Source organism: Chiloscyllium plagiosum, unplaced genomic scaffold, assembly GCF_037043375.1.
Source record: "Chiloscyllium plagiosum isolate Xiang-an unplaced genomic scaffold, Cpla_swu_hap1 HiC_scaffold_7, whole genome shotgun sequence".
NCBI classification, from domain to species: domain Eukaryota; kingdom Metazoa; phylum Chordata; class Chondrichthyes; order Orectolobiformes; family Hemiscylliidae; genus Chiloscyllium; species Chiloscyllium plagiosum.
Genome location: NW_028270145.1, coordinates 63,220,672 through 63,240,272, shown reverse-complemented (window position 1 = coordinate 63,240,272; position 19,601 = coordinate 63,220,672). Strand labels below are relative to the sequence as shown.

The window sequence follows — 19,601 nt, the reverse complement described above, 5'->3', positions numbered from 1 at the left end:
TGTGACTCCACTTTCAAGGAGCTATGAACCTGCACTCCAAGGTCTCTTTGTTCAGCAACACTCTCTAGGACCTTACCATTAACTGTATAAGTCCTGCTAAGATTTGCTTTCCCAAAATTCAGCACCTCACATTTATCTGAATTAAACTCCATCTGCCATTTCTCGGCCCATTGGCCCATCTGATCAAGATCCTGTTGTAATCTGAGGTAACCTTCTTTGCTGTCCACTACACCTCCAATTTTGGTGTCATCTGCAAACTTACTAACTGTACCTCTTATGCTCACATCCACATCATTTATGTAAATGACAAAAAGTAGTGGACCCAGCACCGATTCTTGTGGCACTCCACTGATCACAGGCCTACAGTCTGAAAAACAACCCTCTACCACCACCCTCTGTCTTCTACCTTTGAGCCAGTTCTGTATCCAAATGTCTAGTTCTCCCTGTATTCCGTGAGATCTAACCTTGCTAAACAGTCTCCATAGGGAACCTTGTCAAACGCCTTACTGAAGTCCATTTAGATCACATCTACCACTCTGCCTTCATCAATCCTCTTTTTACTTCTTCAAAAAACTCAATCAAGTTTGTGAGACATGATTTTTCATGCACAAAGCCATGTTGACTATTCCTAATCAGTCCTTGTCTTTCCAAATACATGCACATCCTGTCCCTCAGGATTCCCTCCAACAACTTCCCCACCACCGACGTCATATATTGGATGATTTCCTCCTCCCAAGCCATGCTTAATCATACCTCCCCCTTGACCATGTTTACAAGTGAATTGTGCCATCTTTCAGAGCCTGAAGTGCAGTAGACTAACCTGCCGCAGCAACATCCTCCCTTTTCTACCACTCCACCACCCCTTCCTTTCTCCCCTTGTTTTCTGGGGATGGATCCAACAAACTGATTGTGATCATTTGACCAACATGACCAGTCAGTGCCCATCCCAATAACTTGTACCTATACACTCACCTGACCTGGTACTAAGGAGTCAAAGGACAGAACATGACTACTCTCTAGACTAAGGAGACATGGATCACTTGACTGACAAAAGCCCAACTGGAAGCCTATCTCTGGCCAATCTGCTGGCATGGTATGTCATGCTGCCTCTTGACTTACTGTGCTAGGAATCCTTGACTGATGGGTTTCTTCATGGACTTTAGTGAGAACTGTTCCCCTCAGACTTTGAGACATGGCTGCTTGGTTTCGACACATGCAGTATGTCTGCTGCATAAATTATCAGCAGACGAAGCAGGGTGAGGCATTGATCTTACATATTGTTGTATAGCAAGATGTAGGTCCCGATAATGCTTCTGAGCAGCAAGGCAAACTGCCTGGTTGTGAGACCATGCTAAGTGACAAAACAATGTAAGGCATGAAATCAGTGGGTAATTACGAAGTGAGTGAATGTTAAAAGAGCAAGCAAGCAAGCAGCCTTCAGATGCTGCCTAGTCCAGTCTGTGAACTCAGCGTCAATGTGCAAAGTCTCACTGCTACAGTCTTTCAATGATGAACTGCCTTGGAATGCTAATCTGTGTTTCCAGAGTGTACTGATAATGCATCGGAGAGGTGTCAAGATGGTCAAAAGTGGTAGCTGGAAGCCGCATGCCAATGTTTATGGAGGAAGGTGCATGTGGGTAGTGCTCTGGTCTGTGGTTTGTTTGTAGGCAACATGGAGGTTGATCGGAGCAAGTGGTGAACCGTATCCATTAGGTGCTGCATTAGTTGACTTTTCCTGACAGCTAGTTTGTTTGGCAAGTTTGTGAAGATTGCAGGATGAATATTAATGAGGCACAATGTGCGATCAACAAGGTGTTTAACAAGCAATAATCACTTCAATTGGCAATGCACTGCTCGGCGAAAGTGAGGACTGCAGATGCTGGCGATTAGAATCAAGATTAGAGTGGTACTGGAAAAGCACAGTAGGTCAGGCAGCAACCGAGGAGCAGAAAAATCGGGCAGAAACCTTTCATCAGGAATGAACTGCTGCCTAGTGAGAGTCTTGCCAAACTGCTTGTTGAAACCATAAATGATGGCACACGTTTTGGACTTTTCGGACTTGTCATCTGATCATGTAATATATCCTCCACAGTCCGTATTGCTCAGACACCTCAAAGATTCCACCCTTTGTTACAGAGACTGAATGTAGGAAATTTACTACTGACCATTGCTGACAAGTAGATGTAATTTCAGAAGCCACGTTTATGCATTTATCCAGGGTCTCAGCCAATATTCTGTTGAAGTACATGTGGTCATTGGTAGTGTACCTGAAGAAATTCCCAATGGAATACTCTACCTTTAATTCTACTGATGTCAGACAACCAATATAAAGTAATGATTTGGAGATGCCAGTGTTAGACTGGGGTGTACAAAGTTAAAAAAATCACACAACACCAGGTTATAATCCAACAGGCTTATTTGGAAGCACTAGCTTTCAGAGCGCTGCTCCTTCATCAGCTGGTTTTGAAGTATAAGATTGTAAGACACAGAATTTATAGCAAACGTTTACAGTGTGATGTAAGTGAAAGTAAAAGTATATATTGAAAAAGAAGTGGATTGTTTGTTAAATCTCTCATCTTTTAGAATGGCCATGTTGTTTTCAGTTCTTTCGTATGTAAATAGCAAAACATTTCTTAAAAGTTACATTCTCAAGTGAACTTTAACAATTGGTGTCATGTCGGCTCAAATAATGAATTGAAGGTGTGAGCTGCCCTGTGTGAGACTGTGCCACAATGGTCAGGCTGATTCTAATCTAAAAAACGGATTTACAGAATTTTTACACATTCATGCAGTTTTTGAGCATGTGTGTGTGTGTGTGTGTGGGGGGGGTTGGGTTATGAGTGCCTGTGAGAGAGTGTGTGTATGTGTGTAAAGGGGTATAAGTCTGTGAGACAGTGTGTGTGATTGTGGAGTGTATGTGTTAGCGTATGAGAGAAGGTCTGCATGAGTGTATGGGTCTGTAGGAGAGTGTGTGTGTCTGTAGGAGTGTGTGTGTGTCTGTGTGTGTGCATCTGTTTGTATGTGTGTATAGTGCAATGGGGTCACCTGTAATGTGACATGAACCCAAGGTTCTGGTTGAGGCCATCCTCATGGGTACCAAACTTGGCTATCAGCCCCTGCTCAGCCACTTTTTGTTGTTGAAAATGTGTTGCTGGAAAAGCGCAGCAGGTCAGGCAGCATCCAGGGAACAGGAAAATTGACGTTTCAGGCATAAGCCCTTCTTTTTGTTGTTGCCTATTCTGAAGTCTGCCTTGGAGGACGATCACGGAATGTCCGAGGTCAAATGTCCTGGACCGCTGAAGTGTTCTCTGACGAGGAGGGAACACTCCTGTCTGTTGTTGTGCGGTGTCCATTCATCCGTTACTGTAGCCTCTGCTAGGTTTTGCCAATGTGCCATGCCTCAGGACATCCTTGCCTGCAGCGTATGAGACAGATAATGTTGACTGAGTCACATGAGTACTTGCCACATACATGGTGGGAGATGTCCCCATGCATAATGGTGGTATCTGCGTCAACATTCTGACACATCTTACAGCATCTACTGTGACAAGGTTGAATGGTATTGTCTTGAAAGCCGGGCAGTTTGCTACGAAGAGTGATCTGTTTGAGGTTTGGTGGTTGTTTAAAGGCAAGAAGTGGAGGTGTGGGGAAGGTCTTGGTGAGGTGCTCATCCTCACTAATAATGTGTTGCAAGCTATGAAGAACATGGCGTAATTTTTCGGCTCCTGGGAAGTTCTGGACAATGAAGGGTACCCTGTTGGTTGCAGCTCGTGTCTGTCTCCTAAGGAGGTCATTATAGTTCCTCGCTGTGGCATGTCGGAATTGACGGTTGATGAGTTGAGCATCGTATCCCGTTCTTCTGAGGGCATCCTTGAGTACTTCCAGGTGCCTGTAACATTCTTCCTCATCAGAACAGATCCTGTGTATACGTAGGAGTTGTCGATAGGGCATTCCGGTTTAAAATGTTTCAGGTGGCAGCTGGAGAAGTGCAGCATCGTGAGGTTATCCATGGGTTTGCGGGAGAGTGAGGTGCTGAGTTGCCCATCCTTGATGGAGATGCATGTGTCCAAGAATGAGACAGATAGTAGAGAGCAGTCCATGGTGAGTTTGATGGTGGGATTAAACTTGTTGATATCACTGTGTAGTTGTTTCAGTGACTCCTTGCCATGGGTCCAAAGGAAGAAATTGTTGTCAATGTACCTGGTGTATAGTGTTGGTTGGAGGTCCTGCGTAGAGAAGAAGACTTGTTCAAACCCGTGCATGAAAATGTTGGCATATTGGCGTGCAAATTTGGTCTCCATGGCTGTACCATGTGTCTGGATGAAGAACTCGTTGTCAAAAGTGAAGACATTGTGATCCAGGATAAAGCGGATGAGTTGTAGGACGGTGCTTGGAGATTGGCAGCTGTTGGTAGTGAGTACTGAGGCTGTTGCCGCAATGCCATAATTGTGGGGGATGCTGGTGTAGAGTGCTGAAACGTCCATTGTGACACACAATGACTGCTCCGTAGGTGCTGAGTTTCTGTAAGAAATTTGTAATGTTGCGATAGAGGCTCGGGATACACATATAAGTTTGTGGGGTGAATTTGTACTTGCTCAATTACTTTGCTCAAAAACTGTGATTCCATGTACTTGCACAATTACTTTGCTCAAAAATTGCGCGAATCCATGTAAGAGTCTGTAAATCCGTTTTTTAGATTAGAATCAGTCTGACCATTGTGACACAGACAGTCTCACACAGGGCAGCTCACACCTTCAATTCATTACCTGGGCCGACACGACACCAATTGTTAAAGTTCACTTGAGAATGTAACTTTTAAAAAATGTTTTGCTATTTACATATGAAAGAACTGAAACCAATATGGCCATTCTAAAAGATGAGAGACTTAATAAACAATCCAGGTCTTTTTCAATATATGCTTTCACTTACATCACACTGTAAGCGTTTGCTATAAATTCTGTATCTTACAATCTTATGCTCCACAACCAGCTGATGAAGGAGCAGCACTCCGAAAGCTAGTGCTTCCAAATAAGCCTGTTGGATTATAACCTGGTGTTGTGTGATTTTTAACAATATAAAGTAACCATGCAACAATCCACATTTGTATCAAACAGAAATATATAACTGTACCTCATATCCTCATTATTAATGATTTCAATCGCAGGACAGGCTACTTTTGTTCGCTTTAAATAGACTCTTTCTAAAAGTGGCTCCAGCCAGCCAATATTGCATTCGACATGGGAGTCCAAAAATGTTAACACATCACCTAAAAGTGAAAAAGGAAGTGTGAGCTTTCGATGAAAACAATGCAACCTTCAAAATAATTACAAATACCTTTTATTTCCATTCATTTACAGAACATATGCATCATTAGTTAGGCCAGCATTTAGCACCAATCCCTCATTACCTTTGAGAAGTTGATGGTGAGCTGTCTTCCTGAACTGCTGCAGTGCATATGGTGTAGATAGGGAGAGAATTCTAGGATTTTGCAGAAAGAGAAGTGAAGAAATTGCAATATTGCAGATGACCCAAAATTGGGTGGAAGGGTCAACTGTGAAGAGATTTGGACAAGTTGAATGAGAAGGCAAATGCATGGTGGATGAAGCATAATGTGGATAAACATGAGGTTATCCACTTTGATAGCAAAAACAGGAAGGCAGATTATTATCTGACCAATGATATATTGGGAAAGGAGGAAGCTAACAAGATCTTGGTGTCTTTGTACACCAGTCACTAACGTAAGCATGCAGGGGCAGCAGGCAGTGAGGAAAGCAATTGCTATGTTAGTCTTCACAGCAAATGGTTTCCAGTACAGAAGCAGGGATATCTTGCTGCAATTGTACAGGATCTTGTTGAAACCACGTAAAAGTGCATTCAATTTTGGTCTTCTTATCCGATGAAGGATGTTCTGGCTGTGGAGGGAGTGCAAACATTTTACCACACTGATTCCTGGGGTGGCAGGATTGACATATGAAGAGACTGGATTGGTTAGAACTATATTCACTAGATCTCATAGAAACCTATACAATTCTAACAGGACTAGATAGGGTAAACACAGGAAAGATGTTCCCAAAAACAAGGGAGTCCATAACTAGGGGTCACAATCTAAGGATACATGGGACACAATTTAAGATTGAGATGATTTATTCTCCCAGTGAGTGGCAAACCTATGGAATTCTAGAACATAGAACATGAAAGATAACAGCACAGTATAGGCCCTTCGGCTCCCGACTTGCGCCGACCTGTGGAACCAATATGAAGCCCATTGATCCTGTACTATTCCATTTTCATCCATATGTTTATCCAATGACAATTTAAATGCTCTTTAAGTTGGCGAGTCTATTGCTGTTGCAGGCAGTGCGTTCCATGCCCCTATTACTCTCTCAGTAAAGAAACTATCTCTGACATCTGTGCTGTATTTATCACCACTCAATTAAAGCTATGTCTCCTCGTGCTAGCCATCATCATCCGAGGAAAAAGGCTCTCACTGTCCACCCTTTCTAACCCTCTGATTATCTTTTATGTCTCAATTAAGTCACCCTCAACCTTCTTCTCTCTAAAACAAACAGCCTCAAGTCCCTCAGCCTTTCCTCATAAGACATTCCCTCCATATCAGGCAACATCCTAATAAATCTCCTCTGAACCCATTCCAAAGCTTCTACATTCTTTGTACAATGCGGTGACCAGAACTCCAAGTGTGGCTGCACCAGAGTTTTGTACAGGTGCAGCATGACCCTGTGGCTCTGAAACTCAATCCCTCTACCAGTAAAAGCTAACACGCCGTATACCTTCTTAAAAATCCACCAACCTGGGTGGCAACTTTCAGGGATCTATGTCATGGACACTGCTCATCTATATACCAAGAATCTTACCACTAGCCCAGTACCCTTCATTCCTGTTGCTCCATCCAAAGTGAAGTGAATCACCTCACACTTTTCCGCATTAAACTCCATTTGACACCTCTCAGCCCAGCTCTGAGCTTAACTATGTCCCTCTGTAACCTGCAACATCCTTCTACACTATCCACAACTCCACTAACTTTACTGTCATCCGCAAATTTACTAACCCATCCTTCTACACCCTCATCCAGGTCATTTATAAAAATGACAAACAGCAGTGGCCCCAAAACAGATCATTGCGGTACACCACTAGTAACTGAACTCCAGAATGAACATTTCCCATCAACCACCAGCCTCTGTCTTCTTTCAGCTAGCCAATTTCAGATCCAAACCACTAAATCGTCCTCAATCCCATGCTCTGTATTTTGCGCATTAGCCTACCGTGGGGATTCTTATCAAATGCCTTACTAAAATCCATGTATACCACATCAACCGCTTTACCCTTATTCACCTGTTTGGTCATCATCTTAAAGAACTCAATAAGGTTTATGGGGCATGACCTACCCTTCACAAACCGTGTTGACTATCCCTAATCAAACATCTCTAGATGTTTATAAATCCTATCTCTTATAACCTTTTCCAACACTACCCACAACCAAAATAAGGCTCACTGGTCTATAATTACCAGAGTTGTCTTTACTCTCCTTCTTGAACAAGGGGACAACATTTACTATCCTCCAGTCTTCTGGCACTATTCCTGTAAAACAATGACGACATAAAGATCAAAGCTAAAGGCTCTGCAATCTCCTCCCTGGCTTCCCAGAAAATCCTAGGGAATCCATCCGACCCAGGCAACTTATCTATTTTCACACTTTCCAGACTTGCTAACATCTCCTCCTTGTGAACCTCAATCCCATCTAGTCTAGTAGCCTTTATCTCAGTATTCTTCTTGACAACATTGTCTTTTTACAGTGTGAATACTGATAGAAAATATTCATTTAGTGCTTCTCCTACCTCCGCGGTCTCCATGCGCAGCTTTCATTACTATCCTTGATTGGCCCTAATCTTTCTCTGATCATTCTTTTATTCCTGTAGAAAGCTTTAGGGTTTTCCTTGATCTTACCTGCCAACGACTTCTCATGTCCTCTCCTGGCTCTTCTTGTCTCTCTCTTTACGTCTTTCCTGGCTAACTTGTAACTCTCAAGAGGCCTAACTGAACCCTCACATCTCATCCTAACATAAGCCTTCCTCTTCCTCTTGACAAGAAGTTCAACTTCTTTCATAAACCATGGCTCTCTTGCTTGGCCACTTCCTCGCTACCTGACAAGTACATACTTATCAAGGACACGCAGTATTCTCTGCTATAGAAAGTGGTTAAGGTAAAAACATTGAATATTTTCAAGAAAGTGGTAGGTATAGTTTTTAGGGCTAAAAGAATCAAAGGATATGGGGAGAAGGAAGTCAAATACTACCTTGATATCAAGCGCAGACATCCTCACTTGCCCTTGAGTTCAGTCCTTTTGTACATGTTTTGACTAAGGATCTGAGTTGGATGATCAGCTATAATCATATTGAATGGTGGTGGAGGCTCAACTGGCTGAATGGCCTAAACCTGATCCTGTTTTCTGTATTTCTATATAGTTCTAAGTTAAGATTATACATAGTTTGGAGGGGAACCTGCAGGTGATCGTGTTCCAATGTATCTAATTATCTTGTCCATCAATCTGGTAGAGGTCATGGATTTGGAAGATGCTGTCTAAGTAACCTTGGTGCATTGCTACAGAGCATCTTGTAAATATTATGTACTGCTATCACTACACATCAGTGGTGGAGGCAGTGAATGACAGAGGTGTCAGATGCATTGTATTTGGTCAACAGGCTTTGAAGAGTCACGAAATAAGTTACTTGCCACAGAGTTGAACCTCTGAACTGCTGTTATGGCCACAGTATTTATTTGGCTGGTTCAGTTCAGTTTTTCATCAATGGTAAGTTCTTGGATGTTGATATTGGGAGATACAGCTTTGCTATCTCACCAGAACATTAAGAGGGAATATCTGGGTTCTCTCTTATTGCAGATTGTCATTGTCTGTCATTTTTATGACACAAATGTTATTAGCCACTCTACTCTGAGCTTGAATATTGTCCATGTCTTTCTACATCTGAACATGGACTGTTTAATATGCAAAGAGTCGCAAATTGTGCAAAATATTGTGATATCATCAGCCAATGTCTCACTTTGGGTCATATGGTGGAGGAAATGTCATTAATGAAGCAGCTGACAAGAATTGGGCTAGAATGCTATCCTGAGAACTTGCTGCAGCGAATACCTACACCTTAGTGGTATGCTTTCCAACAACCACAAACATCTTTGTACTTGTTATGATTACAACCAGTAGACAGATATCCTCCTGATTTCCATTCAAACTAGTTTTGATTGGGCTCCTTCGAGGTCAAATGTAGTCGCCCTCACTTCCCCTCGAATTCAGTCCTTTTGTAATGTTTTGACTAAGATGGAAATGAAATCAGGAGCTGAGTGGGCCTGGCAGAATCAAAGCTGAGAGTCGTTGAGCAGATTATTGTTTGCATTGTTGACAACTCCTCCCACTATTTTGCAGACTGAGGCGGTGATAATTGGCCAGGTTGGATGGGTCCTTTTTTTTTACGAACAGGAGATCCTTGAGCAATTTTCCACATTGCTGGGTAGATGCTAGCATTGTATATGTATTAGGTTGAGGGTGCAGTTGGTTTTGGAGCATTCAATTTTATAGACGGAGCATTGACATGTTTCATAGCCTTTGCAACATCATGTATCTTCAGCTATTTGTCCATATCACCTGGAGTGAACCAAACTGGCTGAAGACTTGCATCTGTGATGCTGGAGGTGGATCATCCATTTGAATTGAATTGAATTAGCTTTATTGTCACATGCACTCAAATGAGTACAGTGAAAAGTTTATAAGTCACCACATAGAGTGCTGTTTTAGTATAAAGGTACCTTGATACAATTCTTAGCTACAGAATAGAGAAATGAAGAAAAAAGTTATATTACAGCTAGACACAATATGGCCATAGGTCAGAAAAAAACAAGAAACAAATAAAAAACAATTATCACAGTCTCTCCCCAAAGGCTCTCCGCAGGAGAACATGGTGCTTCCTTATGGTCTGACTGCCGGCTGTCACCATGCTATTGCACCAGGCCACTACCCCTGCACTGCATGGGGCTGCTGGTCGCAGGCACCCCTGCTCCAGCTGCTAGCTGTTTGTGTCCTTGCTTTGGACTGCTGGCAACACTTCCCTGGCATCCCTGCTATAGGAGAAAGTGAGGACTGCAGATGCTGGAGATCAGAGCTGAAAAATGTGTTGCTGGAAAAGCGCAGCAGGTCAGGCAGCATCCACGGAGCAGGAGAATCGACGTTTCGGGCATAAGCTCTAGGCCACCAGCATCCCTGCTCTGGCTGCTGGTCACTGCACCCCCACTTCGGACCGCTGCTGGTCAGTATCCCCGCTCCAGCCACTAACCCCTGGTGTCTCCCCCAACCTCTGACTCTGCTTTGGAGGTTGAAAGTCAGAGGCTGGGGTTGGATGTCAGAGGCCAAGAAAGGGGATGAGAGAGAAAGAAAAAGAAGCTGAAGAATTTATGTAAATTATTTGGATGAGAACATAGGAGATATAAAGTTAAAAATCACACACCAGGTTATAGTCCAACAGGTTTATTTGGAAGAACTAGCTTTCACAGCACTGCTCCTTCATCAGGTAGCTTTGGAAGAGGATCGTAATACACAAAATTTATAGCAAAAGATTACTGTGTCATGCAACTAAAAAGATATATTGAACAAACCTAGATCTTAACAGAAAGACTTAACAGCAAACTAGGTATCTTCAATATACCATTTTAGTCGCAAGACACTGTAATCTTTTGCTCTAAACACCTCTACATTATAGGATGTACAGTTAAAGTTTGCAGATGACACCAAAATTGTAGTAGACAGTGAAGAAGGTTACCTCAGAATACAACGGGATCTTGATCAGATGGCTCAATGAGCCAAGGAGTGGCAGATGGAGTTTAATTTAGATAAATGTGAGGTGCTGCATGTTGGAAAGGCAAATCAGGGCAGGATTTAAATACTTAATGGTAAGGTCTTGGGGAGTGTTGCTGGCTAAAGAGACCTTGAAGTGCAGGTTCATAGTTCCTTGAAAGCGGAGTTGCAGGTAGATAGGATAGTGAAGGCGGCTTTTGGTCTGCTTTCCTCTATTGGTCAGATCATCGGGTATAGGAGTTGGGAGGTCATGTTGCAGCTGTACAGGACATTGGTTAGGTCACTTTTGGAATATTGTGTGCAATTCTGGTCTCCCTCCTATCAGAAGGATATTGCGAAACTTGAAAGGGTTCAGAAAAGACCTACAAAGATGTTGCCAGCGTTGACCTTACAGAGGTTTATAAAATCAAGACAGGCATGAATAAGGTAAACAGACAAGGTCTTTTCTCTGGGGTGTGGGAGTCCAGTACTAGAACGCATAGGTTTAGGGTGAGAGGGGAAAAATTTAAAAGGGACCTAAGGGGTAAATTTTTCACGCAAAGGGGAGTGTGTATAGAATGTGGTTCCATAACACGATCAGTTGTTTTAGAGCTTTTGGTTTAAAGGACTTTCGTAATTTTGGACTGTAAACTTGGAATAAAATCAAAGGAGTCATGTAACCTATGCTGACAGTTCACCAGGGCACTGAGCAAAGGTTTACACTGTGGTACTGAAAAGGAGTTAAATGTTAACACCTGGAGACAATGATAAACATTTCCAAGTCTGCAATGAGAGGGCTAAGTTGAAAACTCAAAAATTGTTGTGAAAATCAAGGAATAAATAGTTATGTTGGAACTGTTCCTTTGACTCTAAGATGAAAAGCAGTGGTTATTAGATATAGTTGATCACTATTTCAGCATGCATACAGGGTTGAAGGAGTTTCATGGTGCCATGGAGTGGACGATAGAGAATGCTATTTTGAGATCAGAATACAGGATTATCTAAATTTCTGGAGATATCATTGACTGAAGGTTGTTGTAATTTTGATCTTGGTTGATCTGCAGATAATTGAGGGAAATGAACACGACAGATGTTGGCCTAACCTGCACTTTAAATAGAGAAACTGCTGTCTCTACTGTTCACTACATGGAACGTGGGTGGGCGTTCACACTCATTTTGTAAACCACATTCATGGTAAAGTGAAACAAAGCTGGAATGTTTACCGAGTTGGAGATAGAAAGAAAATCCTGAGGAAATCCTGAGGAAATCGCTCAATGTGTAAGATCGTATTCAAAAAGGAAAAGAACAGAAGCAAAATCCTCGGGGTGCTGAAAAAACATCGTAAATTGGTTCCAGGAGAAGTGATCATCTCCATAAGAGAGTGAGTAACATAACAAAACTGAAAATTTTCATTTGTCGAAGAGCTGTAGAAAACTTCATTTGGTTGTTTAAAATGTTTAATGCCTACAAACTAAAAAAAAGCGATTAGTTTATGGTGTTTTGTCATTAGTAATTTTAACATTAGAAGTTAATTTTAAACACAAAATCTTGACATTTATCATTTCAGTGAATAGTAGTTCAATCGAATCTCTTTACCTCCTTGAAGCCTAAGACAAATGAAAGAAATAAAACAAATTTGAGAAAAATAATCATATCGTACCTGTAGCAACAGCTGCACCTGCAAGTCTGGCTCGTATTAAACCATGACGTTCGTGTAGGTGAATAACACGAACTTTTGGGAATTGCGACATGTATTTATCTAAATTTTCTTTCAGATATTCTATATAAGAGAAAAGCAAAATGTGTTGATTAGTTGATTCTCAATGAAATAATTAGATAATATTTTTGCATTTGGACATGAAAAACCATCCAATTTTATTTATAATCTTTCTTATTTCAGATGCAGAAAGAACTTGGGTAGAAGTACTCTCATGAAATAAATGAGGAAATTAAGAAAGAAAAGATGATAATTCAACTGCCACATTTGATTAGACAGTGTGGAAACAGGCCCTTCGGCCCAACCAGTCCACACTGACCCGCTGAAGAGTAACCCACCCAGACCCATTTCCCTCTGACTAATGCACCTAGCACTATGGGCAATTTAGCATGGTCAATTCTCCTGACCTGCACATCTTTGGACTGTGGGAGGAAACCGGAACACCCAGAGGAAACCCACATAGATATGGGGAGAAAATTGCAAAACACCAATCAAAGGTGTGACTTCATTGGAATTGCTGGATGGGTAGTTCAAATTGGTTCCACTGTGATTCCACTGTATTATAGTGGAGCAGAAAAATGCCAATGAGAATCAGGATGACCCAATTCAAGGGAAGATATTGGAGGTAATTCCTGGGCAACCCATGTAATTTTGTGTCAGTGGAATCTTTACAAATAACTGGATTAGTGGTGCTGGAAGAGCACAGCAGATAAGGCAGCATCCGAGGAGCAGTAAAATCGACGTTTCGGGCATAAACCAGATCATCCGCCGACATTTCCGCCACCTCCAAAAAGACCCCACCACCAGGGATATATTTCCCTCCCCACCCCTTTCCGCCTTCCGCAAAGACCATTCCCTCCGTGACTACCTGGTCAGGTCCAAGCCCCCCTACAACCCACCCTCCCATCCTTGCACCTTCCCCTGCCACTGCAGGAATTGCAAGACCTGCGCCCACACCTCCTCCCTCACCTCTATCCAAGGCCCTAAAGGAGCCTTCCACATCCATCAAAGTTTTATCTGCACATCCACCAATATCATTTATTGTATCTGTTGCTCCCGATGCGGTCTCCTCTACAGTGGGGAGACTGGACGCCTCCTCGCACAGCGCTTTAGGGAACATCTCCGAGACACCCGCACCAATCAACCACACCGCCCTGTGACCCAACATTTCAACTCCCGCTCCCACTCTGCCGAGGACATGGAGGTCCTGGGCCTCCTTCACCGCCGCTCCCTCACCACCAGACGCCTGGAGGAAGAACGCCTCATCTTCCACCTCGGAACACTTCAACCCCAGGGCATCAATGTGGACTTCAACAGTTTCCTCATTTCCGCTTCCCCCACCTCACCGCAGTTCCAAACTTCCAGCTCAGCACTGTCCCCATGACTTGTCCTACCTGCCTATCTTCGTTTCCACCTATCCACTCCACCCCCCCGACCTATCACTTTCATCCCCTCCCCCACACACCTATTGTACTCTATGCTACTTTCTTCCCACCCCCACCCTCCTCTCACTTGTCTCACCATACTTCAGGCTCTCCGTCTGTATTCCTGATGAGGGGCTTTTGCCCGAAACGTCGATCTTACTGCTCCTCGTATGCTGCCTGAACTGCTGTGCTCTTCCAGCACCACTAATCCAGAATCTGGTTTCCAGCATCTGCAATCATTGTTTTTACCTTGACAAATAACTGACAGGAATTCCTCGGGGCAGCAGGAAAGATTCTGGACCAAACAAAGACAGGGTCTGAATACCTTCATAATGAGGATAAATAGGAGATTTTATTCTATTTTGCCTGGAAAAGGCCTCAAAAATCCTCCTTGGCAGAATGGTCAATAATTGAGGTAGGTACATTGAAGGCATAGAATACCAAATGTGACAGACTATGCTTCGCATTTGGATAGGTTCTGGTCAACTATTAATGGTAGAAGGAGAAAGTGAGGTCTGCAGATGCTGGAGATCAAAGTTGAAACTTTATTGCTGGAACAGCACAGCAGGTCAGGCAGCATCCAGGGAACAGGAGATTCGACGTTTCGGGCACAGGCCCGAAACGTCGAATCTCCTGTTCCCTGGATGCTGCCTGACCTGCTGTGCTGTTCCAGCAATAAAGTTTCAACTATTAATGGTAGAAATAAGCCTCCTTCACTGTATTTACACTGGTACAGTTGAGCTATTTAGTTTATTACTTCAAAGCCCTTTACACATCCATAGATATATGATACTCAAAGACCCTGGTATCATCATAACTCAGGTAGACCCTGTTCCATCAGCACAACTCCCTCCTTCTCCATACTACTGGTAATGTCCTGTGAATTCAAATCTTTTTCTCCCACGTCAATCTCTGAGCTAAGTATTCACCTCTTTAGTCTTGTAGTCCCTGTGCCAATTTTTTCATGGTTCAGGTAGTAATCCACAGATTATGATGTTTTTGGTTGCACATTTTAATTTAGTCCCAGCTGCTCATATTCCTTCAGCAGAACCTCTTTCCTCTTTCTAGCTATATCATTAGGTACCTATGTAGACCATGACAACTGATCTTTTCCCTACCACTCCAAGTTTTCCTGCAGCCCAGATGAGATATTCTGAACCAGGCAGGCAACACAGACCCCGGTATTCTCAATCCTGGCCACAGAGACCAGTGTCTATTCCCCTAACAATGTTACCCTGATTGCAACTTCATTTCTCCTTAGTGAAATTGAGCAGTGGGACCAAGTAGATAACTCTACCAAAGAACTGACAGAGGCATGATGGGCTAAATGGTATCTTTCTGTACTGTTTTATAGTTATATTTGTAAACAGCCTGAATACTAATGAATGTGTCATGTTATATGTCTTTATTAAGTACTTCCCCAGAAAATGTTATCTTTACAACACCAACAAGAGCCTAATTTTTGAATACACAGCGCAATCCACCAGCAACTAAAATGCTTTGCCCTATTCATTGTATTTTTAAATTACTGATGCACCTTTTGTCTTGCGGTATTAATAAAATAAACTTTTTGAAAATAGGTCACAGATATCTTTGATGACAATTCGAAGTGAATTGGGTACACAACTAAAGCACATCTTTAAGTAAAGTTCAACATTGAGAACTGTACTATATTCTCGCAACTCTGTAGTATCTTGATGTGTATCCATTATATCTCTCAGACTCATCGTGCTTTACAGCTTATCTCTTAACAGCAAAGTGAAAACTTTTATTTTCCAAGGAAGACCTTCTTTAAGCAATTTTTAAAATCCTGACTTAAGTGAAGTTCCTATTTAAAACAAAAAATACAAATGGTCTTTGAGATTTAAAAGTAGCTTTTCTATTAGAAAATAAGTCAGAGAAACATCGATAATCAATCTATAATCTTTAACAAAAGCTGAGTCAACTTAATTTTGAACGATTTAGGAGTTTTGCATTCCACTCCAAGGTCCCCGATTTATGAATGCACCCTCATACAGGGTGTAATTTTAAAGATCCGACAGATAAACATATCCTATGCTTGCAAATGACTCCTTTATATTATTCTATAATGTGTTCCAACTTGCATACAAATCCTCTTGCGAACAGACTCAAGAATGGAACTCGTTCACAACCCGGAAACTGCCTGTTACACTCATATTTGAGAAGCGGCTACATATACAGATAGTTTAAAATATCCCAAATGCAAGATTTATTAAAGTTCTTCAGTGTGGAAGTATATTTTGTGGTATATTAATGGGATGAACGAATCAAGTATTTTTAGCAAGGAGTTCACCTCAGCTATTGAGACAATACCATTCAACATCCTTGAGCTGAGAGTGCAAAATTTTCTAGTCCTAATGCTTACAATCATGATACCTGATTTCTGCTGGATGCAAGTAAAGACAGCAAGAGCCTAATAGTCTACCAGTTCAATGAATAAATGTGTATATGAAGAAACAGTTGTGTTTCGCTGTTAAAAGAAGACATTTTTGAAAATTTTGTTAAAGTCAATGCAAATAAATAACATTTCCAGGTCACTGAAACACAATTAGAATTCACAGAAAATAGTAATTATATTTCTTCAACTAATTACCTAAAAAGCGAACCCATTTTAAATTTGCTAGTTATGTCTCAATTTCTGTTTAAAACACAGTGGTTAGCACAGCTGCCTCACAACACCAGGGTCCTAGGTTCAATTCCCACCTCAGGCTGTGTGGAGTTTGCACGTTCTCCCCGTATCTGCGTGGGTTTCCTCCGGGTGCTCTGGTTTCCTCCCACAGTCCAAAGATGTGCAGGTCAGGTGAATTGGCCATGCTAAATTTCCCGTAGTATTAGGTAAGGGGTAAATGTAGGGGTATGGGTGGACTTCGGCGGGGCGGTGTGGACTTGTTGGGCCGAAGGGCCTGTTTCCACACTGTAAGTAATCTAATCTAAAAAAACAGCCTAATAGATTTGTAACTTTTCTTATATCTGATCTGTTCCCAAGGCAAAATCTGTGATGTAAAATTAATGTCACTAATACACAACCAAATCTGATTTCAAAAATAACATTTTACCTTTCTCTATACTGTATACACATTGATATTGTGACTTCAGTCCAATGAATGTTAACAATGAGCATTTTGTGAGGGGACAAAATCCACTTAGCAGCAAAATTCTTTGTGATAATAATAATTGTGCTGTATCACACCTTTACCTAGTATTTATTAACAGTATTTTGACGATGAGTATACAATTACAAAGTAAAGTCCTGCCGAATCCAATTTTGATTGCTGCTTAGTTGGAGCAGCAGCATGAGAAAAATGAAGCGAACCTGAATGAATGGTGGTGGTGGATTTTCCTGATGAAAGTTTGAGGGGCAAGGCACAGCTCAAGCTCAGTTGGAGCAGCAGTGGGAGCGAAGCGAACCTTCACTGAATCCAGATGCAGAGTTCCGGAGATGATCTACTTTTTGTCATTTACATAAATGATTTGGATGCGAGCATAAGAGGTACAGTTAGTAAGTTTGCAGATGACATCAAAATTGGAGGTGTAGTGGACAGCGAAAAGGGTTACCTCAGATTACAACAGGATCTGGACCAGATGGGCCAATAGGCTGAGAAGTGGCAGACGGAGTTTAATTCACATAAATGTGAGGTGCTGCATTTTGGGAAAGCAAATCTTAGCAGGACTTATACACTTAATGGTAAGGTCCTAGTGAGTGTTGCTGAACAAAGAGACCTTGGAATGCAGGTTCATAGCTCCTTGAAAGTGGAGTCGCAGGTAGATAGGATAGTGAAGAAGGTGTTTGGTATGCTTTCCTTTATTGGTCAGAGTATTGAGTACAGGAGTTGGGAGGTCATGTTGCAGCTGTACAGGACATTGGTTAGGCCATTGTTGGAATATTGCGTGCAAGTCTGGTCTCCTTCCTATCGGAAAGATGTTGTGAAACTTGAAAAGGTTCAGAAAAGATCTACAAGGATGTTGCCAGGGTTGGAGGATTTGAGCTACAGGGAGAGGCTGAACAGGCAGGGGCTGTTTTCCCTGGAGCGTCGGAGGCTGAGGGGTGACCTTATAGAGGTTTACAAAATTATGAGGGGCATGGATAGGGTAAATAGACAAAGTTTTTTTCCCTGGGGTCGGGGAGTCCAGAATCAGAGGGCATAGGTTTAGGGTGAGAGGGGAAAGATAAAAAAGAGACCTAAGGCGCAACTTTTTCACGCAGAGGGTGGTACGTGTATGGCATAAGCTGCCAGAGGATGTGATGGAGGCTGGTACAATTGCAACATTTAAGAGGCATTTGGATGGGTATATGAATAGGAAGGGTTTGGAGGGATATGGGCCAGGTGCTGGCAGGTGGGACTAGATTGGGTTGGGATATCTGGTCGTCGTGGACGGGTTGGACTGAAGGGTCTGTTTCCATGCTGTACATCTCTATGACTCTATATCAGGAGAAAGTGATGTAGGACACAGAATTGGCTGTATAGGTACCCAGCTTTAGGGGCTGGGACATAGGCGAGGAAAACAGAGTGTAAAGTCCTTCTTTTTGTGACTTGTAGTTTGTTGGGCATAAAGAGAGAGAGATAGCGAGGAATCTGATTTGGTGAGTGCTAAGGTTGAGTAATCGGTTCCTCGTTTATTGTTTGTAGTTGGTAAAGATCACAATGACTGGAAACCTTGGCCCCGTGGAATGTTCCCCCTGCAATATGTGGGAAATCAGTGACACTTCCAGTGTCCATGGCAACTATTTATGCAGGAAGTGTGTTCAGCTCCAACTCCCGATTGACTGCATGGAGAGGCTGGAGCTGCGGATGGACTCACTATGGAGCACCCATGATGTTGAGGACATCATTGATGCCATGTTTAGAGAGCCAATCACAGCACAAGTGAGGAAAAATGTTGGGTGACCACCAGGAAGACGAATAGGCGTGGGAAGGCAATGCAGGAATCCCCTTTGGCCATCCCTCTCTTAAACAGATATATCACGTTGGATACTATTGGGGGTGGGGGGAACGGCTTTGCAAGGGAAAGCACCAATTGCTAAGTTTGTCGCACAATGGTTGGCTCTGCTATAAGGGAGGAAAAGATTAGGACAGCTTTTGTGATAGGGACTCGACTATAAGGGGAACTGATAGCAAGATCTGTGGCCATAAACCAGACTCTTGACTGCTTTGCAACCTCTCTGGTGCAAGAGTCAGGGATGGCTCAGAGCAACTACAGGGCAATCTGAGGGGGGAGAATGAACAGCCAGAAATCCTACTATATGTTAGTACCAACAACGTGGGTAAAAAAAAGAGGAACTGCATTAGAAATTTGGAGACTTAAGATAGCAGATTAAAGAGGAAGATTACTAAGGTTGTAACATTCAGATTATTTCCAGTGCCACATGTTATTAAGTAAAAGAGTAGGAAGATAGCTCAGATGAATGTGTGGCTAAAGGGATGGTGTAAGAGGTAGGGCTTAAGAATTTTGGATCACTGAGATAGTTTCTGGGGTAGATAGGACCTGTATAAGCTGTACAGGTTACCCCTGAACAAAAATGTGTCCAATAACCTTGCTGGGAGATTTGCTCTTGCTGTTGGGGAGGTAAATGGGGTACAGAGTA

At 42.4% G+C, this 19,601-nt stretch overlaps 1 protein-coding gene across 1 annotated transcript in view; it reads right to left on the bottom strand.

Annotated features, from left to right (window-relative positions):
- The window catches only part of galnt5 (polypeptide N-acetylgalactosaminyltransferase 5), a 72,796-nt gene that overhangs the window by 32,201 nt on the left and 20,994 nt on the right, over positions 1-19,601 (bottom strand). The window contains exons 3-4 of the mRNA XM_043693792.2: positions 12,516-12,635; positions 5,131-5,266 (exon numbers count right to left, since the gene is read on the bottom strand). Coding sequence (XP_043549727.2) covers positions 5,131-5,266; positions 12,516-12,635 — 256 coding nt within the window. The remainder of the gene's footprint in view (positions 1-5,130; positions 5,267-12,515; positions 12,636-19,601) is intronic.